This window comes from Ambystoma mexicanum, chromosome 7q (genome assembly GCF_040938575.1).
Source record: "Ambystoma mexicanum isolate Mex_15411 chromosome 7q, UKY_AmexF1_1, whole genome shotgun sequence".
Lineage (NCBI taxonomy): Eukaryota > Metazoa > Chordata > Amphibia > Caudata > Ambystomatidae > Ambystoma > Ambystoma mexicanum.
This window is the reverse complement of record NC_090941.1, coordinates 992,858,203-992,884,346: the sequence shown is the minus strand read 5'-3', so window position 1 is coordinate 992,884,346 and position 26,144 is coordinate 992,858,203. Positions and strand designations below refer to the sequence as shown.

At 46.7% G+C, this 26,144-nt stretch overlaps 1 protein-coding gene across 1 annotated transcript in view; it reads right to left on the bottom strand.

The window, feature by feature from the left end:
• Positions 1–26,144, bottom strand: part of PPME1 (protein phosphatase methylesterase 1) — a 491,485-nt gene that overhangs the window by 82,451 nt on the left and 382,890 nt on the right. The window contains exons 12-13 of the mRNA XM_069640139.1: positions 20,717–20,781; positions 3,865–3,932 (exon numbers count right to left, since the gene is read on the bottom strand). Coding sequence (XP_069496240.1) covers positions 3,865–3,932; positions 20,717–20,781 — 133 coding nt within the window. The remainder of the gene's footprint in view (positions 1–3,864; positions 3,933–20,716; positions 20,782–26,144) is intronic.

Below are 26,144 nucleotides of genomic sequence, written 5' to 3'. Positions count from 1 at the left end.
ATGCATGGCTACTCTGTTGCCCGTCATGATCAGGACATTCTTCCCCCGAACAGAGGGCAGGAAGCCCTTCAGCACTAGTCTGATTGCCTGCAGCTCTAAAAGATTGATGTGTAGTTTGGACTCCGATGGAGACCAATGACTGCGGACTGTCGGATGGCTGGCAAGAGCTCTACACCCCAAGAGTGAGGTGTCTGTCACTACCGTTATCTCCGGCCATGGTTGCCAAGAGGGTTCTCTCGCTGGCCCACCACAGAAGATCCTCTGTGACCCTGGATGGAATCTGAAGGCGGTTAGACATCTTCCCTAAGAATTGGGACCATTGTGTTCTGAGAGCCCATTGAAGGGATCTCATTCTCAGGAGGGCCTGTGGCACCAGAAAAATGCAGGATGCCATAAGGCTGGGCAACCTAAAAAAAATTATTTTAAAAAAAAAACCGAAGGCCGGAAGTTTCTGGGCATTCTGGGATTTTGTCACCATCTGAAGAATGTCTTGAGCCCTCATCTTGGGTGGACCTCTTTCCCAAGGATGTACCCATCACTGCTCTGATGTATTGGAGCTTTTGGGGAGGTGTCATATGGGACTTTGTATAATTACGGGAGAAGCCCAGTCTGAAGAGAGTGGCAGGTAATGCTCAGATGATCCAGTACTTGTTCGGGAGAACGCACCCTGATCAGCCAATTGTCTAGGTAGGGGTAGACGTGAATCCCTCCTCCGAGACTCGCTGCCACCACCGCCATCAGTTTAGTGAAAACCCTCGGGCGGAGGTCAACCCGAATGGCAGGACTCAAAATTGAAAGTGCAAGCCGCCAACTGCGAACCTCAGGTATTTCCTGTGCTTGAAATGTAATGGTACATGAAAATAAGCATTCTGACGGTCTAATGGAACCAACCAATCCTGGAGTTGGAGGGCCTGAAGGATCTGAGAAAGTGACCATCTTGAACTTGTCCTTCCCGAGGAACTTATTCAAGTATCTTAAGTCCAAGATGGGTCTAAGTCCTCTGTCCTTTTTGGGAATCAACACATTTGGGGAATACCAACCCTTGTTCCTCTCGGCTACAGGCACCGGTTCTATAGCACCCTTCTCTAGCAGGGTCAAAATTTCCTGTACAAGGAGCAGATCCGGAATCCTCAAAGAGTGTTTCCGCAGAGGCTTGGTCAGAGGCTTCTTTATAAAAGGAAGGCAGTAACCGTGGGCTATTGTATCCAGAGCACAAGCATCTGAAGTAATGTCTCGCCATTCTTTTAGATGCTGAGTCAGTCTGCCCCCCACCAGCGAGTTGCGACAAGTCCTCAGAGTGGTTTTGAAGCAGCTGTTGCAGAGGCCGATGGTAAAGAGGCTGCTGCTTGGGCTGGCTTGGCACCTCTACCTCATCCATCACGAGGACATTTTCGTTGGCCTCTTTGACTGGCTATTCCTCTCGCCCTTCCAAATGAGGAGTAGTAGCAAAAAGATCTACCCCTGCAAGGTTGTCCGCAAGGACAAAAAGGCTGAGGTTGCCTAACAGCGGAGCCCAAAGATTTGGCTGCCACCTCCAAGGTCTGCAACTTCAAGGCTCCCATCAGCCTTGCTGCCAAAAAGATGAGACCCGTCAAATGGCATGTTGAGAAGTCTAGCCTGCACATCAGGTGCAAAACCCAACTTCTGCAACCACGCAAATCTGCGCATCACGGTGCTAGTAGCCATGGACCTGCTAATGCTATCTGCAGAACCCACTCCAGACTGATGGGGCTCACACATGGCTTCATTGCCGTCCTTAGCAACAGCTAAGAAGCTGTCCCTTTCATCCCCTTTGGGAATATGCTCTGCCGCCATAGAAATACATTCCCACAGAGTGTATGAATATTTTGCAAGGGCACAAGTGGAGTTGACAGATTTCAATGCCATACTCCCTGCAGAAAACACATTTCTTGCCCATCCAATTTTTGTCAGAGGAGTATTTCTCTGGTTTAGAACCCAGAGGCTTCGATGTTGTCAAATACGTTGACTTTGTCTTAATCAGCGCCTTTTTCGGAGGTTCAATAGGGACCATTGGCTGAGCTGGCAAAATTGGCTCAGCTGGCGTCGACTAGGTCGGCGTCTATGTAGACAGTGGCGTCGATGGCATTGACGGCTTAATAGGGGTCGAGGACCCAATGGGCATGGAAGGCTTCAAAAGGCGCTGACAATCTCGATCTCTCCCCCTGTCTCAAAAGATCCTTGGATTTCTTTTCCAATCGAAGAGGGTTCACGATGAGGATCACGCCGTTTACTCGGGCTCGAGGGCACGCACATTTTAGGCTGAGACCTCTCCTTCAGGCTTCTGAAGAAGGCAGGGTTGGAGCATGACCTTGTTTTGAAATATCTTCAGCATTTCTACACGGAAAGCTTCCCATTCTTCGGGTGTAGAATTTTTGGACGGGCATGCCACCCTCTCTGGGGATCCGTCTGACAAAAACGTTGATGAAGGCGACTGGCGGTGCCGTCTCCTCGATGTCTTCGAAGAAGACGATGAGTGGTGGGAACCATTCCTAGACCTGGAGCACTTGGCCTTCTTTCGAGGAGAGTCCCCTCTCGACTCTTCAGTCGAAAACCCAGCAGGTCAGGACTTAGGGTGTTTGGAAACCTTTCCTATCTGGAGCTTCCCCCTTACGTTCCCTCAAATCCTTTCCTGTCATGGATTGACAATTGGAACACCTATCAATTTCATGGCCCTCGCCGAGGCACCACAGACACTCTATGTGGGTCGGTATTGGACAGTTTCGAGCCGCAGTTCTTGCATTTCTTGAAAACAGACCGAGGTGTCGACGGTGTAGATGAAGACATAACAAGCAGTCATCTCCATAAAGAGAGAAGTATACTTTCACAACTAGGAGGCGCGCTTAGTTTCTCACGAAGCAAACGCGTTTGCGGAAAAACAGAACTGAGGCCAACGGACGCCGTGCGTGTTACTTATAACCTCAGATGACGCCACAATCGACGGAGCCAGCCCTTCGAGGGACAATAGCTCCACACCATCGATGCAGGGCACCCTCTACCGAAAAGGTTTCCGGAAGCAGCCGAAGCTGGACATTACATGTCAAAGATGAGGAATAGGTTGGAGTACACAATCCATTTGAAACTGTCATCTGTTAACAATGATGTATGCTTTGATGTATATTCCTTTGTTGGTAGTAAATCCATCAATGAAAGACGAGCATGGTATATTTAAAAAAATTAAAGCTCCCCTCATTAATGGGGGACCCTGGGAATCCAGTGGAAAAGTGATTTGAGGGGCATTCCAGTTCTGCTTTTACAATGGGTGAGATTGCTGCATACAGGCTCTGACTGAAAAAAGTGGTGTTCCAAAGTAGAAGTATTGGCAAGATTCTAACATGAACTGTGAAAACATCTTGGGATATACAGTTCAAGGACACAGACCACTGCAGACTTTATGCTAAAAGTACCCAACTATGAAGTTGGTCAAATAAATGTAAGAATAAATAGTTGAACTACTTTGACCTTAGGCTCATCAGAATTCTTTGATAATCTGGATTTCTTCATATGTGCAAAATTGATTATGAACAAGAAGCACCTTAAAAGAAAAAGGCTTTGCCAGCATTAAGTAGGGAAACCCAACAGGTGTGAGTGTGACAAGTGTCCTGGTCACCTTAGCAAAATTTAAAATTATTAGCCAACAATTTTCATAATTGAAGCAAAGGTTTAATACTGGAAGTTGGCTTCAGAATGGTCTTAAATCTATGGTGTAAATGAGGTCAACGAAAAAAGGGTGTACTACTAAACATTACCAGGGGAAAAAAAGATTAAAGCCATTTGTAGACCAGCATGCACATGCATTCAAATTATCTGAGAGAAAGGACAGTGCACGTAATCCGAACTACATACCACTGGAATCCTCCCACTGGTTCAGTAAACCTATGACGGATCAAGAAAGTTGCGACAGCTTCCGCCACCTGAAAACAATCAGAAGAACAATGATCAAACGGGTATTACATTTAAATATACTTTAGACCTGGCCTTCATAAGCACGGCCAATGTTTGCATGAACAGGGCATGGCTTCCCAATACAACTCCAATGCACAAAGAAATCACACCAACCTGTTTTAAGGGGACTCTCTCATTAAGTAAACTCATGGCTGCAATACACAGCTTAATAACAGCAACACACCAATAATGTCTGTTCTGAAGCAGCTCAGGGCAGCATGTGATGCAAATAAAATCCCATACCAACACATTACAACTTGGGCTCAACGAAACAAAGATATGGAACAAGTTACTTACTGTAACTATGGTTCTTCAGCATGGGTCTGGCATGGATTCACATGCTCATGAATATTCCCCGTCAGGCCGGGAATCCTCGGTAAAAGAAAAAACAGTTTCACTTTCACTTACAAACTGTATTTCTCCTCTAAACCAATCACTGAGCTCTGGGTCATACTGCCCTCAGCCAATGACTGCACTCTCCCTAAGGCCCTCCTCTGGCAGCCATCTTCAGATTTGGTAAGCACGTAAAGTGGCAGTATGACCAAGAAAAGCTGGGTGTGAGGGGGGGCAGGGGTGCGGAGGTTAATCGCATGTGAATCCATGCCAGACCCATGCTGGAGAACAATAGTTACAGGGAAGTAACTTGTTCCTTCTCCAGCAAGGGGTCTGCCATGGATTCACATGCTCATGAAATGAATAAAGAATGCATAGCAGTACAATATTACACAACCACAGGAGGTGGCAAGACTCAACAGAAGCAATTACCCTTACCTCTGGAACAGGCTCACCTTCAAGCAAACAGGTTGCGTAGCACTGCTTTCCCGACCATGGACTCCTCCTTGGAATCCCCGTCGACGCAGTAGAATCTCATGAAGGTGTGCGTAGACCTCCACGTAGCAGCCCTCAGGATGTCCATCAGGGGCCGTCATTGCAGCGATTGGAATGGGCTCCCGGATGGCCGTGTAGCGGTTGGTTTGCCAACCGGTGGCAGAGGGTGATGCAGCCGGAGAGCCACCTGGAGATGGAAGCCTTGGACAAGGCCTTCCCATGGTTCACATGACCAAAGTTCAAGAATAGTTGAGACGTCTTCCGTAACCTCTTTGTGCATGCCACATAGAACTTCAGAGCACGAGCCACATCCAGCAAGTGCAAAGTCCTTTCAGCCCTCAAAGGTTCTGGAAAGAACACAGGCAACACCTGGTTGACAAAATTCCTTTAGCATCCTAGAAAGGGCCATATTCTAAAAGTAGAGGGAAGCATTTAGCTCCTTTAGCTATAACAATGATTAAGTATTTGTGATTCTCTACTGTTTCATCATGTGTGTCTACAGGAAAAATTATTTGATTGCATTCTAAAGCCTGAAAAATTGTTTGCTGTACAATTTAAGAATTTATTTTGCTACAAAGAAAATATTCGGACAGTTTTGATGATCAATTTCTGTGTCGGTATTTTATGAAATCGTTCCATCATAAGTATTTAATTTCAGTTTCACTTTCCAACAGTCTTTTGATCTTTTTGTTCAACACCTGCACTGGGTCTTTGTCTTCTTCCTCCTTTAACAACACTCTTAATCATTTCACTTTAATTGTGTTCCCTTCGCACTAGTTGATTTTTAAATGTACCAGTCTTGTTGGCGTTTCTCTTTGTTAAAATGTAAATTTCTGAGTATAAAAGGTAAAAACACATTTTGGGCTTATTTGATACGCTCCAGTGTTCTGCATGATATTTTATTGATACGAATAGAAATGAAATGAATAATTTGTGACAATATGTTGATACAACTAGGTTAAAATCAATAACCACACAAGTACCAACAACAGTAGCAGTACCTTTCTGTTTCTGATCTTGTTTGCAAGATAGGGTCTAGATTTCACCTACCCTCCTGGCAGAGGTGATGGCCACAAGGAAAAGCAGTCTCTGGAGCGCCGCATCTACAATGCGAGGGGCTGCCCCCGAAAATTTGAAAAGATATGGGGGGAAATGGCTGGACGTGTACTGACAGACATCCCCTCCCTGCCCTCCTCTCCTCCCCCCCCCCCGCTCACCCCCTCTTCACCCCTCTCCTTACCCACGGACATAAAACGTAACCAGAACTGCCATCTATTATCTGTTCTTCGGATGTACCCATGGCACCCCCAGGACCTTGTCGCCCTCTATTGTCAATACTGCCGTGATTTTCTGATGAATGCCTATGTTTATGATGTTTTGTTGTTAAAACAACAAATAAACAGTTATAAATTCTTTTTAAAAAAAGCAATTTTGTCTGCGAAGCTTCCGGACACCTGGATTCACTAAGCGTCCAGGAATTCCTGAAGGGGTGGCATCCGCAACCTGCAGAGCCCGATCAGATAGAAAGACGACATCGTGCCAAGCAGCGACTTGATGGTCCGCACCGTGGTGGTCTTTAGTGCCAACAGCTGTTGCACCTTGCCCAGCATGACGAATACCCTCCCTTCCGAGGGGGCCACCAGGCAAGAGACCGCTTTGAGCCTGGCCCCCAGGAACAGTGTGTTCTGCAATGGTATCAAGCAGGACTTTGGATAGTTGACGGAGAACCCAGATCCGTCATTAGCCTTACGGTCCGCCCCGTTTGTTCGACGGCTACTTCCCTTGACCCGCATGAGCCTGTCGATGTACAGGTACACGTGTATCCCCTGTAGACACAGATGGGCCGCCACTGGTGCCAGGCACTTCGTAAACACCCTGGGCGCCGACTTCAGTCTGAAGTGGAGGGCCTTGAATTGGTAGTGCGATCCCTGTACTACGAAGTGCAGGAACTTCCGATGCTTCTTGTGAATGGGGATGTGGAAGTATGCAACATCCAGATCCAGCAACGTCAAGAAGTCTCCTTCCTATCGTTGGCCGAGCACATGCTGCAAGATGACCATTCTGAATATTTGAGGTATTTGTTGAAACGCTGCAGGTCTAGAATGGGGCTCCAGCCCCCGGTCGTCTTCTTTACAAAGAAGTATCTGGAGTAGACTCTGGAGCCGCACAGTCGCTTTGGAACCAGCTCCATTGCCCCTTTTCTTATCATGGCCCGTATTTCTTGCAGGAGCTGAGAAATCATCTGCTCTTGCCGGGCCACCGGTGGTATCCACATACACTTCTGGAACTCTAGAGTGTGTCCGTGGGTGAGAGCATCCAGCACCCGTCGGTTGGTGGAGATCTTCCACTCGTTGACGAAGCCCGCCAGCCAGCCTCCCACCGGGGGTGCATGGGTGCGGGCTCGACATCCAGGCCAGTTCAAATTTGCTTCGGGGTCTGCGTGCCGCCTTGGGAGCGACATCGGCCACGGTTATGCAGAATCCAGGGCAGTTCCTTTAGGGAGCACTACCCCAGATTAGGACTACAGGTGAGAGCAATAAATCACCTTTGGTATCAGTCTGTACCACAAAGATTTAGTTGGTAGCTGTGGCTGAGCAGTCAGACTTATCCCAAGAGGGAGATGAGCAGTATTCAGGGTTGACACAATAGGTAGTACAGTACTATGGAGCAAGGAAACACTGACCCAAGCTTTGTATCAAAAAGAGAATATATTTATTCTATACACATCTAGTTCAAACACATAGATCACAGTTGATAAAGTAAGTTACGTTTAGTCAAAAGAAAAGCATATACAACTCCCTATTCAATTGTAGACAAGTTTCCGGTATAGTGAAAACTGAGCAAAACGGCACAGTGAAAACCTACTACAAATGGCACTCTACCAAATAAACGAAGGGAGCGAAAGAACAAGTGAAACCAAAATATCTTCAGACACCCCCTAGCAACACTTCCCTGAAGTTTTGTAAACAAGTAATGCACAGTAACACTTTAACCAAAAGACAAGTGAATGAAAACTGCGCAAAATGGCACTCCACAAGTTAAAACGGTAGGAAGGAAGAGGGGTTTAGAAGATTTAGGTGCATCAACACATTTCTCATTGAAAACCAATCTAGTGAGAGCAGATCTAACAAATCAGCCAGAGTCAATAGGCCTGAGCCAGAGTCAGTGGTACAGGACCAAGAGCTTAGGAGCTAAAATATTCTTGTAGCTGCAGTCAAGTCTTTAGTAGAAAACGTTTGAAGAGGTAGATGCAAGGCAAAAGACAATGTTAAGAGAGAGGGCGGCCGACCCAACAAGTAGTTAAAGGATTTAAAACACTTTTAGGGCTACTACGGAGAAAGGGCGGCCAGGCGGAACAATGTACCTTAAATGTGGAGAAGTGGCTCCTGCGGTGGCGGTTGTTCCTGGTAGTTCCTGCAGGTCGAGGGGTCGAACAGAGGAAGAGAGGCTCTAGTCGTGGAGGAAGGTTCGAGTCGCTGCACTACCCAGGGATGAAACCAGCCGCGGTGCTGCCAAACTAAGTTTAAAAGGTACGCTCCTTTTAATCGCGGTCCGGGTCGATAGCTGCCTGGCTATCCGGTCTTCAAGTGCGGGGCACTGTTGAGTCGACCAAGGCAGGTCCGAGGGTGCGATAGGTGAACTGGCTGACCCCACCAGCTCAAGGGAAGGAGGCTCCTTCGCTGAAGATCTCCTCTCGTCGTGTGGAAGAAAAGTGGTGAGACGATCCGGCAGGGCTTCACCGGTGGTGTAGATGCTGAAGATGTCTCTGGCTTCTCTTCCCTTCAGTTCCGTAGTTCCAGTGGCGGCGTCTTCCTCTTCCACTCCTCAGGACCCTGCTTTTATGCAGAAAGAGACCCATTCATACAGCCTAGCTGTCACTCACACAGTGGAGTGGTCTCCTTGGCAGGAGACCCTCCAGCCTATCAGGTTAGAGTGCGACCTGAGTTGCTGTGGCAACTCTGTCCGGGGGTTCTACTCCCCCTCCCAAACAGACCCACCCAGACTCAGTGGCGTCAAAAGGAGGGCTTCTTGGCAGAAGCCTGCCAAAAGGACAAACAAAGGATCCCCCGACCTGGGTTAGGAAAATGGAGTAAGCCTCGAGAAAGAAGTTTTATCAAAGTTCTGGCAAATAAAACCTACCGGAGTAAAGTTAATAATAAAATAAACCGGCGTTATGTTAGAGGCTGTCAGTAAAAGTGGTAGCCTCAAACAATGGGAAAATCCCATAGAGAAATATTCGCGGTCGAATATAAAAAGGTAGTAACCACTGCCACCAGCCAGAAACTTTGTAGAGGGGGACTTTAAGGTACCCTCTCGAAAATGAACATAGGGGAAAAACTATTAACCCCTTCCAGTACTTCCATATTAAGATGGGGTGTACTGGTTAAGTTCATAAAAATCGACTAGTAAAGTCAATGGGGACTTTACATGCCCTGGGAGACAGTAGTCCGTTCCAGGGTATGGAGTCTATGTTTGGGGGTCGCTACGACACCGCTGTGTCACGGCGCGGAGGGTGCTGTGGGACACATGTGCATAAAGATGGTTCCTATGGGTGAGAGAAAAGATCCCATAGACATTCAACACAAAAATACTGTAGAACCCACATAGCAAAAATGTCTAAGAGTGGGAAAAAGAGTCTCACTCTTAGCAGGTAAACAGAAAAACCCTTCAAATCCAGCAAAGGTGCTGGGGGACTCTATAGGTAAGGGAAATTAGCCATAAAATGAGAATTCTCCCTAACAACCACCTCCACTGAAAGCCTTTGAATGGCCTCTGTAGGCCTCCTGGGTCGTGGACCAGGAGGGTTGACGGTACAAAGAGGACCCTTCACCAAAACCCTTAGACAATCTGCCAGACTTCCCGCCAGAGGCACGAAAGGACAGGCATTGTTGAAGAGTGCCCAAGGTACGGGCCGTCTCAGTGTCGGTATTAATGGCCTGCAACAACTTTACGGCCTTCCCAAAGAGGTTGTCCCCGAAAGGCATGTCCAGAAACCTCACCTGGACTTCCTGACGAAAGCTGGTGGCTTTCAGCCAGCCACAACAGCAGAGACAGACACCGTTCCCTCATCGGTCGGAACCCTGTGTCCGATGTCCAGGGCTGCCGTGATGGTATGGTCTGATGCCACCTCCCCCGCCTGGAGGATGGAAAGTACCTCGATCTACTTGTCATCATCAGGTAGGAACTCCAGCAGTGGGGCCATCTGATACCACAGCTCCCTGTCATATCTGGCCAGGATGGCAATGGCGTTGGCCGTCTCGACGGTTGACTCTGCCGAGTAATTACTTTTCTTCCCATGTCATCTAACTTTGTCCCCTCGCTAACCAGATGGACAGAGGATGAAGACGAGGGGTTAGACTTCTTCCTTGCTGCCGAGACGACTGAGTCCGGGGAAGGCTGTGAACATCGGCACTTGGGTGCAGACTCCGTAACCCGGTTTCTCATCAAAGCCAGGCATTCCTCCCAAACGTCGCCCAGGAGATGCACCGGCAAGATGGTCTTCCTCTTGGCCTTGAGTCGTTGATATAGGAAACCTTCCTTCCTGGTCTCCTCCAGTGTCAGTTGGAAGAGTTCCGACGCTTTGACGACCATGGCATGGAACAACCCCACCTCGTCCGGGTAAGAAGCCCTTGGCTGCAGCAGACTGCCCACCGTGGCCATGTTGTCCGTAGTCGCTGTGTCCGTTCCTGTGTTTCCGAGGGCGGGGTGGAAGGCACGAGCGGCGGTGCTGCTTCCTCTTTCGCCGGAGGATGGTCCGGGGCCACAGGGGCCGGCGGCGGCGTTGGCATCAGTTATTGAATTTCCGACACCAGGGTGTGCAGGGTCGAAAAGATGTCCAGCGATGCCATTTTTCATGTATGACATGTCACTTTGTATGGTATTGGTCATGGTTTGGCCTTTTGCTATTGCATGCAATGTCATGGTGTAGCAGACAAGGGTGATGTGGTTTGGGTGACATACCAGGGATTGTGATGGACTGTTTTGCAGGGGTGTGTGATACACACCTTGCATGTGTTCCTTTTGGTCACACAGGATTGGTTATGTTTAAGTAGCTAGGGATGCACACAATGTAGCACTTCTGTGACAACATTCTCAGGGTGGTAAGGTTGTGAGAGTTGACTGTCTCTTTGTCATCATCGATTGTCACCTGGTATGTGCCAGGACTGTGTACACTCCGCAGGGGTGAGAGTTTAGGTGAAGAATGTGGCCACAAGCTGGGTCCGGGCTGCCTCGCCACGTGCCCTGTCCCCTCCCATGGGCAGCGCCTGTGGTTGTGGATGTGGGGGCACCACCATTTCCACCGGTACCTCCCGCCGTGTTGCATCATTGTGCAGGACACATGCTGCCACAATGATCCTGCACACTACTGGGAGTGCATATAGTAGCTGCCCACCAGAGCGGTCAAGGGAGCGGAAGCGTGACTTGAGCACTCCGAATGTGCGCTCCACTATGCCCCTGGTTGCAATATGGGCATCGTATCTTACCTGGGGTGGTGTGGTGGGGTTCCGGATTGGCGTCATCATGTGGTTGCTCAGAGGGTAGGCACTGTCCCCTGGGGAGGTGATAATAGTTGAGATTATTAGGGTTTGGGTAATTGTCTGTGTGACACTTGCATGCATGTGCACAGGCATTTGTACTCACCTAGGAGCCATGTGTCGCCATGCTGCCCAGCTTCCAGGGCCCGGCTCAGGGCGGACATTCTGTATATGAAACTGTCATGGGTGGAGCCAGGGTAGTTTGCATAGACAGAGGTGATGATTCCTTTAGCATCGCATACAACCTGCATGTTGATGGAATATCAGTGCTTGCAGTTTCGATAGATGTGCTCAGTGGCCCTAGGTGGACGTAAGGCCACATGGGTGCAATCTATGGCACTGCGCACTTTGGGGAAGTGTGCCACCCTGTAAAAGTCCAGGACCACGGCCTGCCTTTTTGCGGGTGCTCTGGGCATGTATATGTGCCTGCGGACTGAGGGGCGTGCAGTGATGATTGCCAACACCTGGTGTAGGCAGCGTGACTGCGTGGCCTGTGAGACCCCACCCACTATGGCAGTAGTCCGCTGAAATGACCCAGTGGCCAAAAAATGCAGGACATTGAGCACCTTCTCCAAGGGGCTCAATGCTTGGGAGCACAGGGTGGGGGATGTAAGGTCATCTTGCCACTCCCTGACGAGGTCTAGGATGATACGAGGTGGAAACCTATACCTCCCATAGACGTGGTCGTCAGGCATCCCAAAAAGGCTAGTCCGAGGGAAAAAAATGCGGGCCCTGCCTATTATCCTCCTCCTGCGGTGTCCCACGATCAGAGCTGCGACAAATGGGGCATTCATCGTAGCTGTATATACATGTTTGTTGTTTGCGCGGGGACGCTTCTGCCTGCCTTCGTGTGGCGGACGCGTTGATGCCTATGTGCGTCTTTTGCCGTGCACGGGTTTCCCGTATTCGTATCCATGAATATGGGTTGTTTGCGTGCGTGTGGGCGTTCCGTGCATTTCCCTGCAGTACTTCCCCATTCCCTTCTTTTTCACGCGTTTTTCCCCATTCCGGCGTTTGGGATGTTGCAATGATGTGTGTGCCACGCACGCGTTTGGCGCACATCCCGAGAAAAACACGCATAGGGACTTCCATGAATCGCACCCATGCGCTTCCTTTTTCACGCTTGCGCCTACTTGCTCCACCTTTTTCGCTGCACGTTTGTTCCATGAATCGGCCCCTAAAGCTGCTCAGGAACCAAGCAGGATCCTCTGACAAACGCACATTTTATTGGTGCTATAATTAGCAGCTCACAAAAAAGAATACGTTGGCAACTCATTGAAAATAGAAGCCCTTACATAAACTGTGCATCAACTTAAACCAAAATGCACCAAGAACATGCTAGTTAATCTTAAAGCTATACCAATGCCATTTCAAATACACATTTTTTCTTTTTACATGGACAGAAGACCTAAGAAAAAATGTTCATTTCTTTTCAATTCTGAATAAAGCATGGATCAGGAGAATAGTCTAGATCGTTGTACAATTTAAAATGTACAAAATACATTGAAAACCAAAAAAAAAAAAAAAAAAAGACTAAAAACTACCCATGGATCCAATCCATTCGGAGGTTTACATTACTATTCTCCTCTTTCTCGCCCATACCACCGGATGAGAGCTGAGCTTTAGACAAGTCCTCTCAATAAAAGCCTACTCCAAACAGGTGCTGCCCTGCTCCTCCAGAACTATCAAGCACAACATTTCATCCCTTGCTGCAGCCTTGGCTAGTTCTGCAATCACTCCTTTGCCACTGGCCCCTTCCCGCTACCCCACAAGCACTGCTGTGTGCACCATCTCCTCAAAAAGCCTTTGGCAGACTACTCCTGCCCGGCTAACAACCACCCTATCTCCATTACCCCATTCCTGGGCAAACTCTTGGAGAAGCTAGTCATCTGCCAGCTGATCCACCACACAAACTGTTGGTTGTCTCTATGACCACTGTTAGGTGCATTTTTCTTAAATCCAATTGTGGGGGACTTCATAAGACTGATCTCTTGGTATCAGGGACACAACTCTTAATATAGACCTGTACTATACAAGTCGGTAGAGTGCCTGAGCAGTCGGGCTCATTTTAGGAGGGAGTTTTGTGAGCTGTAGCGCAGTACAAAGAAATTAGTACGTACATAGACCCAAGAAAACAACTCACTCAAGGTTATATTAAAATATATTTATTTATATATACACAAGGCACAATCAATTCTAAAATGCAGCAACTAACAATAACATAAGTACACATTCCCAAAGGGATAAAGGCAGTTTGGTTCCAAGCAATAAAAGTCTTCACAATTAAAACCTATTGAGGACCCAGCATTGCCAAAGCCAGTAGGAACAGAAGATGGACCTTTGGAAACCAGTACAGCTAAAGTAAAATGGACAGTTCCAGTTCTATGAAGCTCTCCAGAAGAAACGTTACTTAAGCAGTCAGTAGTTCTTGAAGAAAACACAGGGGCTCCAAGGGAGCCTTACTGTTCACACACAGGATGCAAAGCCTGGACAGAGGAATGCAAGTCAACTTTGACTTGAAGAAAACAGCATTTCCCAAACTAGACAGCACTGAAAATGGCACAAGGTAATTACACCCCAAGCCCCACAGTACCTTAAAGATGAAGACATTGTAGCTGGCTTCCTTCTTAGTGCAATGTTGCAGACCCAGATTCCTGCTCCTTGGTCATGGTGACAAAAGCAGGGACCTTTGGCGGGCTTCAGTGGCAGAACTCGGGAGAAGGGTTCGGCAGCAATGGATTCAGCTCACTTCAGCAGCTCTTTGTGGTTTTGGCGCCTTTTTCTCAGCACCAATATTGCTGGTTTGATTTGCTTAAATTACTCGGTCCTGAACTTTGGTGAGGGGAGTTTTGCTGAAGAATTCTAGCCTCTGGAAGTCCACACTGTCTGCAAAGTTTCAGCCAGATTTGATCTTCGGAAGACTAGGCACTCAATGGTCCAGACCTGGTGTTGTGGCCCAGGAAAGTCGCAGGATGTCAGGGATGGCCAAAAATGAAGGTGGTCTTGAGTCTAGTTGGTCCCACCAGCCTAAGGGATGAATTCATCCTTGGCAGGTCTTCCCTGTCGATTTGAAAACAGAGCCAGCACAGCTGTAGGGCTTCACCAGTACTTCTGCAGTCCTGGAAGTTGCTGCTGGCATCCGCTCGTCTTCTGCCTGGGATTCCTTGTTCCAGTGGTCGACCATCTGTAGTCCAGAAATCCTTGCCTTATATCCTGGAACCCATCCATTCACTCACTCACTCCAATGGATCCATCACTCACCTGTGGCTAGGCTGTCCTCTAGGACAGCCAGCCACCCAGTTAAAACGGTTTTCAGTCAGGCACACCTACAGACAAAGGACAGTGAAGGTTCGGCCCCCTCCCTCCCTTCCTGCCTTCCCAGACACATTGGAGCCTGGGCGGGTTTCAGGGTTGAAGCCTGCCAAAGGTAAAATTTACAAAGGACTCAAATCTACTCTAAAGGATAGAAGCAAAGCCCAGAAGGAACTGAAACGAAAAATGGCGAAAAAAATAAGACGGGGGCCATTTTGGGAAAATGGTCACCCATGGGTGCTGTACGGCAGCTGAGAAATCAGCCCGCTAGTAACTTGCACAAAAGGTAGTAAAAAGAAACCACTCCCAGCAGCCATTTAAGTTAGTCAGTGTTAACAAAAGGTTACATGAGGAGTCCGAGAAGGAGTTGGAATGTAACCCCCCCCAGCATCCCACATAAGGTGGTGTGTGCTGGACCCAAAAAGAGAAGGGTAATTAAGCTACACTACACATCATCTTACTACGCTTGGGAACTGTAGTCCTCACAAGAGAAGTCCAAAGAACTCATTGGTGACACTGCACAGAGGGTGCGGGGTGTCACAAAGTAAATAGATGCCCATTCACATATGGAGGTAACCAAACCAAGGGGATAGATAAGTCGTCCTTGCCGGGCTTCTCTAGTCGAGGCGAATTCGGAGCTTCAGCACAGCAGCAGGGCTTCACTGGGCAAACCAACGGTCCAGTAGTTGCAGTCGGCGTCTCTTCCAAGTTCTTCTTCGGATTCCTTCGTTCCAGTGGTCAACTCCGCCTTCCAAGCCAAAAGCCTCACCTTTTATGCAGGTTTCTCCAATTCATTTGCAGCCTAGCTGTCACTCACAGAGCAGGGTGGTTGTCCTCCAAGGACAGCCTGCTGGCCAATCACCTTTGGGTGCATGTAACCAAGGGGATTAAGCACGGGGAGTTTCGGGCACCTCTCACTTTCTGCCCCTAGCTGACATGCTGGAGCCAGAGGCAGGCTTCACCAAAGGGAAAATGAACAAAGGGACCTAACCTGGTTTGGCACGCAGAGTAAATCTCAAGAAGGACCTTTCCAACAAGAAATGGCGAAAAAAGAAGACCGGGCCATTTAGCCAAAATTGGCACCCATGGGAGTCTTACTGCAGCTGCAATTGCAGCCTGCTGTAAAAACACACAATGGTAGGAAAAAGTAAACCACTGCCACCAGCCATTAATTGTAGAAAGGGTAACATAAAAATGTTACATGAGAAAGTAGACAAAGGTGATAATAAGTAACTCCTCCACCACCCTATTGTAAGATAGTGTATGCTGGGACTAGAAAGATACAAAATGTAAGTAAAGTCAATTTCACTTCACTGCTCTGGGAAGCAGTAGTTTATCCAAGAGAAGGTATTTAAACCTTTTGGGAAATCTAAGAGACTCCCCTGTGCCACTGCACTGAAGGCGCTGTGTGTCACAATGTAAAGATGATGCCTATGATGGAGTTTGTCAGACTCCAAAGTCAAAAGAAATATAGAGTCAAAATCACAGAAAAATACATGAGTGGGAAAATTCTCTCCAGGTTAGAAATGAAAAGTCCTAAAGTCCAGCAAAAAGAGCTGGGGGTCTCTAAAGTAGAGGGAATTAGCAAATTTCTGAGACTTCTCCCCAACTACAAGTATATAGTCAATTACAATAGTTGAGGCTTGTGTTCATAAATGCCCCTCAGCCGATGGTTAATAAAAATGTAGTGAAAGGTAAAGCTTACTATGGATTCCTTTCACCAAGTTACTGCACAGAAAAATAGAGATCAACGCTGGTTTACGCTTCCATTATTGGGATAGCCAGAACTGGGAGTCCAAACTAGGCCAGTCTGGTGCAGTCCCAATCTTAACAGAGCAGCATGTGCTGGCTATTTCAGAGCAACGTCGGACACTGGAGACCGAAGTAACAAGGTTTTTAAGAGAGCAACAGGAAGGTTAACAAATGGAGATGTCCAACAAATGCACCAATTAAGTTCCAAGTCATAATAAATCAGATACAGCCTAAGAGACGCATTTCTCAGCAAACTGTAAAACTGCAGACCCTTCTTGGAATCTAGTTTATCTTCCATTTTTAAACTACTGACCAATGGGTCTGCTGAAATGTGATCGTTTATCAGTTACTTTAAGGGCCGGTTGAAAACTGACCTGAACATGGATTTGTGTTAGGTTTGTACTTTTCCTCCTGCTTGATAGATCTGTGTGTATGAGCCCCTGACAGAATGTTGGTGTGGAATGTTATGGATGAACTGTGTCTCTGTGTTCCACAAAGTCAGTTGGGGCCCGAACTTAGAAAATGAGGGGGCCGGTGGATGTCTCTCCCTCCTTATATACCCAATCTACCTACTTCATGTAAAACTTACCTCTTGTGTCAACCTAGTAAAGTCTACTATACATACGTGTGGCTCAGTTCACTTATTTCACCAAGAACCAAACATAACATTGGCGACGAGGATTGTTGGAGAACTTTGAGATCATGTGTTAAAGGAACAGGAGAAAAGAAAGGAGTAAAGAAAAAGGTTCACCAAGAAAAAGGAAACCGGAGCTGAGCACCAAAGACATCCACCGGCCACCCCAAGCTGTCCCCTGGCCATAAGGTGAGCGTGCTCAGTTTGCCAGAGCTGCAATAGACTCCGCCCAGTTTTAATTGAATGGAGGTCGGCGCTTGCACCTTAGGGGGCAGTGAACATGAACGGACCCATACGGCCGTAGCATTAGCCCCGTTGGACGCCGTTATGGCGTGGATGTTTTCCCCTGAAGAATGGTTACCCATTGTGCATGTGAGCTGGCTGGAGGATTGGCCCATAATTGTGACTGCAGGGCCCCTGGGGAACATGTGTGAGTGTCGACAGCTATTAGGACATAGTTGGAGGTGGTCCCAACAGCCAACAATTGAGGTAGCGTTGCACAGCCAGTGCCGTCCCTGCAGGCACCAGCACAATGTTGAACGTATCTCCGCTTTGCTGGTTGCTCTTCTTGTGGTCCGTGGTGCTTGCAGTCCAGGCGGCTGCTTTGTTTTGGGCCTGCGCAGTGCCGGGTGGGTCATGGCGAGTGAATGCATTGCGGCGGTCCAGGACGACGGTTGGAGCGGAGCTCTCCTTCCGTGACTGCCCTCGCCATCATAATGGTGACGTCACCTGGATGCTGGGGGAGTTGGCGATGCTGCTGACGTGTAATGCTCCCTCCAGCATTCCAGGACCCGGCAGCGCTGTGAGAACAACATAATGAGTTACGGGAGTTGGAAGAAAAGGACCATCCAACGTGGGACTAATGTGCCCTAGTTCCGGGTTCCACACGGAAGTAAATATTGAACGATGAATGCTCCGTCAGTCGGTGGGCTGCATGAAGGTTTATTTAGTGTACTGCATCCCTACAGGCACGTTACCCACAGGAAAATACAAGATGTGCAGCTTTTAGCGTGGGATCTTCTAATAAAATGTTTTTTTTGGGGGGGGAATTTTGCCGTCAAGTTTTAAAGTAGGTGCGGGAACTGTTTTAGAAACACGTGGTAGATTTACGTGGGATTTTGGCGAGGAAATGTCTACGGTTAAGTTCAGTGGCATCGTACTGGTATAAGATACTGTAAAAACGCAACTATACTGGTTTACATCATAAGTTTCTGTGACTGGTTGACTTCAACACGACGCAGGTTCCTGTCACTTTTCTGAGGAAACCCAGCTGGTAACACGAGTGATGCAGCCATCATGCCGGCGTGAGGTACTGTTGGTGTTTTACTCAATGGAAATGACCGGATGCCATTTAAGGGTGATGAGACAGTGAAGAAAAGTTGAAATAAAGGGTGTTATCTAATTGTCTTCATTGGCAAAGTGCTGCATTTTTATTTACTCTTACAGTTCAACAAGTTTAAAGACGCTCTGCTGATTGTTTTTCTGCTTGTTGGGGTCTTGTTTGTTTCTGTCAAAAGAAAAGAGGAGGTTATGTATTGTGATGATATCCTAAAGTGTTACTGTGGTATTAATATCCTGAAAGGCTCAATATGTCATGCAAGGCCTGTTAGCTCATTTCTTTGCAGAGTTGTTATTATGGCTTGTAAGGGTGAATAGCTTTGAATGGGAGTGATGTTGAGGTTGTTTTGCCGTGGCCTCTGTGTGAGTATCCTATGACTGTCATAATGAGTTGTATTATGTATTTTACTTTGGTTAACCATATCTTACATTCACAGGTTCATCAAACAAAGGACTTTGTAGGGTAAAGAATATGGACTCGGTAGTAGTGTTGAACTCCAGCTTACCATTCTTATACGCCCAATTTGTCTTCGCTTGTATGGTGAGGGATATGTTGTGAATGATGTGTTTGTGTTCTGGTGACAATAAGTATATTGGTTATTCTTTTGGGATTTTGGCCCCTGCACTAGGTGCACTCTGATAAGATATGTGTTTTGGTGGGATGTGTGGTCCCGGTAAAAGGTACAAGTTCTGGTTGAACTTGTATCCTTCGCACTAGGTGCATTTGGTGAGATGTGTGATATCGGATGTGTGGTCCCGGTAAAAGGTACAAGTTCTGGTTGAACTTGTATCCTTCGCACTAGGTGCATTTGGTGAGATGTGTGGTCCCGGTAAAAAAGGTACGAGTTTTGGGGAACTTGTATCCTTCGCACTAGGTGCATTTTGATGAGTTGGATGTTTTGGTGGGACGTGTGGTCCCGGTACAAGGTTCAAGTTTGGTGAAATGTGTGTCCTTCGCACTAGGTGCATTTCAGTGATTTGGTGTAATCGCACTAGGTGCATTGTGGTTATTTTATGGTTCTTACACGTGTTGCTGAGTTGTGTTGGGACTAGTGGTTCAGACATTTGTTGCTAGAATGGCGATGTTGCTACTTGTGGGGATTGGTATCCCGGGGTGGTGGATACAGGTGGAGGTGTTTAACCTCTTCTGGTGTCTTTGCACACCTTGTTAAGGGCTGATGGATGATGATGGTACTGTGTCCGAGTTGTTGGTTTGGTCTTATGAGTGAGGGCTGCTTCCCTGTGTGTGATGTCCGTTGAGGGCCCGCTAGGGAGTTGGTTGCATGTATGTGTTGGAGTTTAGCTTATTTGTAAGCTAGTTCAAGGCTTGGTGGAGTTGAGCAAGCAGCTTTGCTCTGAGCATATTGCTTGTTATGGAAGTTTTGGTGATGGAGTATGGTCTGGGTTAGATGGCTTTCTTGGATCGTTTCTACAGAGTTCTACAGTATTGTTCCTTTGCTTCTTCCTCTGTTTTCCTGATTTTATAAAGGGGGAAGATGTGTTATGTTTGTACTTTTCCTCCTGCTTGATAGATCTGTGTGTATGAGCCCCTGACAGAATGTTGGTGTGGAATGTTATGGATGAACTGTGTCTGTGTGTTCCACGAAGTCAGTTGGGGCCCAAACTTAGAAGATGAGGGGGCCGGTGGATGTCTCTCCCTCCTTATATACCTAATCTACCTACTTCATGTAAACTTACCTCCTGTGTCAACCTAGTAAAGTCTACTATACCTACGTTTGGCTCAGTTCACTTATTTCACCAAGAACCAAACATAACAATTTACAGCAAGACGTGGAGTAGGCAGGCCAACAAAGCAATTAAATGCTAATCAGGAGAATGACATTGAATTCGTGTAGCAGCTGAGAGGTGGTAAGATGGCTCATTGAGTTAAGGGCTTCCTTCTGGAACCTGTAGCCACTAGTCCCAGGTTCCAATGCCAGCAGGGTCAACACAGCCACTTAAGGTTGGTAACTGAGTATCATGGGTATGCACAATTACACTTGTTGCCACTAAGGGATATTTCAGTGTCTGTGCTACATGAATGGTAACCAATAATATTAACCCCCTAATGGCAGCAGGTATTCTCACAGTACCAAACCCTATTGCGGTAAATGAATTAAGAACGTGCATACCACATTCTTAGCACTGGCATGGTAGCGCCAAGAATGTTACATACAAGTTGTTACATCAGTAGAGGGATTACACTCAGCTGAATGCAGAGGGATGGTTGGGATTCATGCAGAATCAATGGTGAAGTGAAAGTGATCAATATTAGTGAACACAACAAACACATTCTGGGCATCCACGCACACAAATAAAAGTGCAGAAAGACAGAGGAGGGGTGAGAACATACTTTGTCTGGAGCGTCTTCATGTACCGCATGGCCAACCTGTGGAAGAACCTGCATCTGGAATTTTCCTGGAAAAACAAATTTAAGAATCAGTCATACTATATTTTCCGATTACACCCACCCTCCACAGCTGGGAAACTATATTCACGGGCCACTATGGATGCACCTTTTTTTTCTCCAAACTTTATTTTCTTGAGAGTCATAACAGCACCAACATATCACAGGTACATCACAATCAACACAATAGTATTAACATATACGCCATGGAAGAGGTGCTAGGTCAAGGCGCAGACGAGGGGGAGGAATCACTATCGGACAGGGTATTACACAGTTTCTGAACGGAGCCCAAATGCCCTTGGGGCGGCAAGTCGCTGAAACAGTTAGTACATATTGTTCTTCAGATTCATTAACCAGTGTGAGATCCCAAATGAAAATTGTCAATACAGGGTGCATTTATTGTTTTCCAGCATTTCAATAGGCAACGTTTCGCAACAACACAAGTCACATTAAATAGACGTCTGGTGGTTTCAGCCACCTTGCCAATATCCCTGAACAAATATTTCAACAGGGATAGTGATGCTGGGATTGACGTAATCTAAGGATGTCTGCGACCGAGCCCCAGAATGTAGGACATGCCCAATACATATGGAAGGCGCCTGCATTCGGGGCACCACATTTCAATCACTGCCCTGTGCAGTCCACCACAAAATGAGCATGTTTGACAGGGGTGTAATGGAGCTGGTAAAGAATCTTAAATTGTATCACCCGTAGACCAGAGTTCAAAGACCGAGACTTGGCAAGTTGACAACATCTGAGCCATTGTTCCTCACTCAGCGTCACTCCCAAGTCTACTACCCAAGTCCATGTCATAGCATTTAAGGAGCTGGAGTGCGACTGCACTAGGGAATATAGTTTTGAGACTCCCTTCTTCTCCCAACCCCCCCCCCCACTGGTCGTTGTCATGGCCCGCGTACATTCATGTGTGGCGAGTTCAATATGAAATGTTGGCCATTTCGCAGCAAACGCAGCCCTCATGGATGCACCTTTTTAATGTTTGTAACGATATTTAGAGCTGCAAAATGCACCAATTTAACACTGTTATTTATGGTGAATTCCTACTGGGAAAACATTCCACCACGCCACTGGAATTCCTGTGCAAACCATTGCATGTCATTTGCTTTCTGTAGAAGATGCAAGTCCCTCAATTTTCATGGTTGTATGTGCTTTTAATCTCTCAACAATAAACGGAATGACAATTCATTTAGGAAAAATGTTCACTTGTCAATCAATGTATGCCACACTTGGATTGGAGTGGTCACATTTGTACATGTTTCTTTTCTATGAGCTCTTCTGTAATACTTAATCTTTACTGTAATTGCACTTCATGTAATCTGATTTTAAAGTTACCTACATAAATGTGCACTTTTTCATATGGCAAAAGCAATAAAATGTTAAGAGAACAAAATTAAAATAAAATGCCTGCCTCATTTATTATTAGCCAACCTTCTAAATTAGGACAGACTTATGTTCTCTGCGTAGCTGCAATGCCACTACTGCAAGAGCCTCCGTGAACACACATGGTGCTGATGGTATTCCAAAAAGTAGTACCTTGAACTGGAAGTGTTGCCTTGAACCCCAGGAATCTTTAGTGAATGGGGAACATGGAAATATGAAAGTATGCTTCTCATGTCCAGAGTGGAAATGCATATCCTTTTCACATAAGGAAATGACTCCTTGAAGGGTAGTCATTCTGAACTTTGGGGTTTTTACATACTTTTTTGATGGCTTTAAGTCTAATACTGGTCTCTTTGTTTTGTCCTTTAAGTAAATGCCCATGTTTACATGATTCCGAGGTGCAAGTTCGATTACATTCGTTAGCACCAAGTCCTCGATTTCCTACAGCAGATCTGTGTTCTTTTGGAATTTTGTGGCCTCACAGAGGTAGACTGCACAGAGACAAAAGTAACCTGATGCAGCACCCCTTGGTCACTCTGCCCAACACCCAATGGTCTGATGTAAGGCCCACCCATCTGTGGGTAAAAGGGTTTATGCGTCCTTCTGCGGATGTATGGGAGGAGTCCAGAATCTTGCAGTCATTGCTTTTGTGAGGACGACGGCAATAGGGGAGTTTTCTTAAAGTCTACCTGCAGGTGAGACTCTATAAAACTACCCCTTGGTATGCAGGCCCAAACTCCTAATAGAAGTCTGTACTACCCAAAGGTTTGGTACAATGGCAAAGCAGCCAGCCTTACTTTATGAGGAGGATGTGAGCTGTAGGTAAGTGCAATGAACCCAGTAAACACATTAGTCAAAAGAAACTACCACACACTTTTAGTAATAAATATTCATTTAATTTATATACACAAGGCAAGGTAGGTAAAGGCTATTTAGACCAACACTTAACAGAAAACATAAGCACCACTTTCAGGAGAATGCTTCAATAGTAGTGGCTTGCACCAGCAATTAACTCAATGATAACTCAATTCACTTTGTAAAGTCCCTCTGACAATGTTCTGTTGTAAGGTGTTAGGCAAGATTGTATGCAGTACCCTTTGGGTGCACTACAACAACCCTGACCTCCTGGCAATAGGAACCCAACCATTGGTAGATGTCTGTAATACACAGGTTGGTAGCGTGTTGAGCAGCCAGGCTTATTTCAAGAGAGGTCAATGTGAGCTGTAGGGGAGTTACAGATTCACAGTGACTAGTATTCAATAGACTCTTACACACAAGATTTCTTGAGTAAACAATTATTAATTTATTTACCAGTCAGTTAGACCAAGCCTTCTTCAGAAGGAAGCAATATAAAGCAACACACAAATACACTTCAAAAATACACTTAGTTTTCTAAATCAGAAAACACCCATTTGGGATGACACACATTCACTACCTACACCCTCGGCTGACTTCAATAGCTAGGGTGCTTTTGGCATTAATATATCACTGTTGCATTTTGAATATTCCTGGGAGTAGTGTTAAAGAGAAGAGAGTTCAGAATAAAACAAGTATTCACACAGTTATATTTAAGTAGGCAAGTACTTTCAAAGCAACTCCCCGCCCCCCCCAATGCAAAGCCTGTTAACCCTGTCCTGTAAGGAAGGCAAAACACATAAGCAAGAGAGAGCAGAGTCATTCGGGGAGCCAGGCCAGCCAATGTTAAGTTAGCAAAAGTCAAGGTGAACTGAAGCACTTCTTGCAGGTAAGCAGAAAGGCTTTTCCAATGTTTAAAAAACAAAAGTCTTGGTAGAATAGAAGACATCAAAGCAGACCACAAGCCGATTAGGCTTGGGAGGTAAAGAAGCTGATAACTCTACAGATGCAACCAAGCAAGTCTCCAACGAAGAAAAGTGGCTACACAACAAGAGGTAAGTTCTCTTAGACTTTACAGTACCTTTAGGTTGAAGAGAAAGGGAAGCAGGGGACTTCTGTTCCTGTGCAGCTCTGCAAATCTCATTGTTCCTGGGCCTCAGTGGTGGGGACAAGAGGGAGGACTACGGGGGACTCCTGCACTGTAATGGGACAATCACCGCTCGCAACCGGCAAACTTCAAACAAGTGGCTGTTCAGTGTTTCAGCTCCTCGCGTCTACCGCAAATAGCAACACCGCGGTTTCTGGCTGTCGAGATGGGCTTTCTTTGTATCTGGGGTACCGCACTCTGTTGAGGGGGCTCAGGCTCGGTCAGTCCTGCTTCCTGGGAGTCCGGAGGATCTTCCTGGAGCTCTGGGCCAGCTTAAAAGCAACACACAAACTGGTGTTACTCTCCCTGGCTACGCGGTTCCAGCAGCGACTACAATGGATACTCGACCAGCTTTGAGACGATGTTCTGGTGACTTACTTTGGAGTCGATTGGTCCCACCAACTCAAAGGGAGAAGTCGTCCTTGCAGAGGCTTCTCTGTACGAATTTGGAATTTCAGCACAGCAGCAGAGCTTCCCCCAGGCAAACCAACGGTCCAGGAGTTGCAGCAGGCATCTTCTTCGGATTCCTTCATCCAGTGGTCGACTCTGCCTTCCAAGCCAAAAAGCCTTGCCTTTTATACAGCTTGCTCCCATTAACGTCCAGCCTGGCTGTCAGTCAAGCCGCAGGGTGGCTGTCTTATCTTTGTCGGACAGCCAGCCGGCCAATCACCTAAGAGTGCATTCCTGTCTCCTAGGAGACTAAGCACAGGAAGTTTCGGGCACCTCCCTTGCTTCCTGCCCCCACCAGACACCCTGGAATCAGAGGCGGGTTTCACTTGTGAATCCCGTCAAAGGTAAAATGAACAAAGGGGCCAAACCTAGTTTGCTGCGCAGAGTAAAGCTCAAAAAGGACCTTTCCACAAAGAAATGGTGAAAAAAGAAGACCTGGGCCATTTTGACAAAAATGGCACCCCTGGGTGCTTTACCGTGGCTACGAACGCAGCCCGGGGTAAAATCCCATAATGGTAGTAAAAAGTAAACCACTGCCACCAGCCATTCAGTGAGGAAAGGGTAACAAAAATGTTACATGAGAAGCTAGACAAAGGGGATACTAAGTAACCCCTCCAGCACCCTATTGTACGATAGTGTGTGCTGGGTCTAGAAAGTTACAAATGTAAGTAAAGTCAATTTCACTTTACTGCTCTGGGAAACAGTAGTTTATCTCAGAGAAGGTATTTAAACCTTTGGGAAATCGAGAAGACTTCCCTGTGCCACTGCACCAATGGTGCAGTGTGACACAATGTAAAAGATGATGCATATGGAGTTTGTCAGGCTTCATAACCAAAAGAAACACAAAGTTCAAAAATCACATTAAAATACATGAGTGGGAAAAAGGGTATATCTCTCTCCAGGATAAAAAAAAAAAACAAGTCCTCAAAATCCAGCAAAGTTGCTCGGGGTCTCGGAGGTAGAGGGAATAGGCACATTTCTGAGAATTCTCCCCAACAAGGAAAGGGGGTTATGCAGCACTAGCAAACGCTATTTACTACTGTGTAATACTTTGCAATGAGTAATGCTTTAGCAGTCAATTTTCCAACTGGTTAAGAGTTCTTCAAAGTAAATTGAGGTGGAGTGCAAAGTCATATGTAGCAGAAAAGGCAAAGTTTCCAATACATTACTTACGTTTCAGTAGAATGCTTTATTGGAATAAAAAGGTTAGTCGGGACCTTGTACATGACTCCCTATGGGTACACAAGCTGTTAGGCCTGGGCAACGGGTATGGAAAAACCCCCAACTCCGGATACAGCACTCCAGCAACTCAGGAGTGACAGATTACCTTGAGGAAAGTACTACCCTGAGCCCCACAGTACCTTAGGAGTATTAAAGAAGCTAGATTATTTCCTGTGCAGCAGTGATGGACCCGGTCTCCTATTCCTTCGTCATGTTGACGAAAGGTGGGAATCTCAAGAAATTCTTCTGACTCCCACGTTGGTGCTTGCAAAAAAGGGTGCCAAAACCGCAGGCCAACAGTGA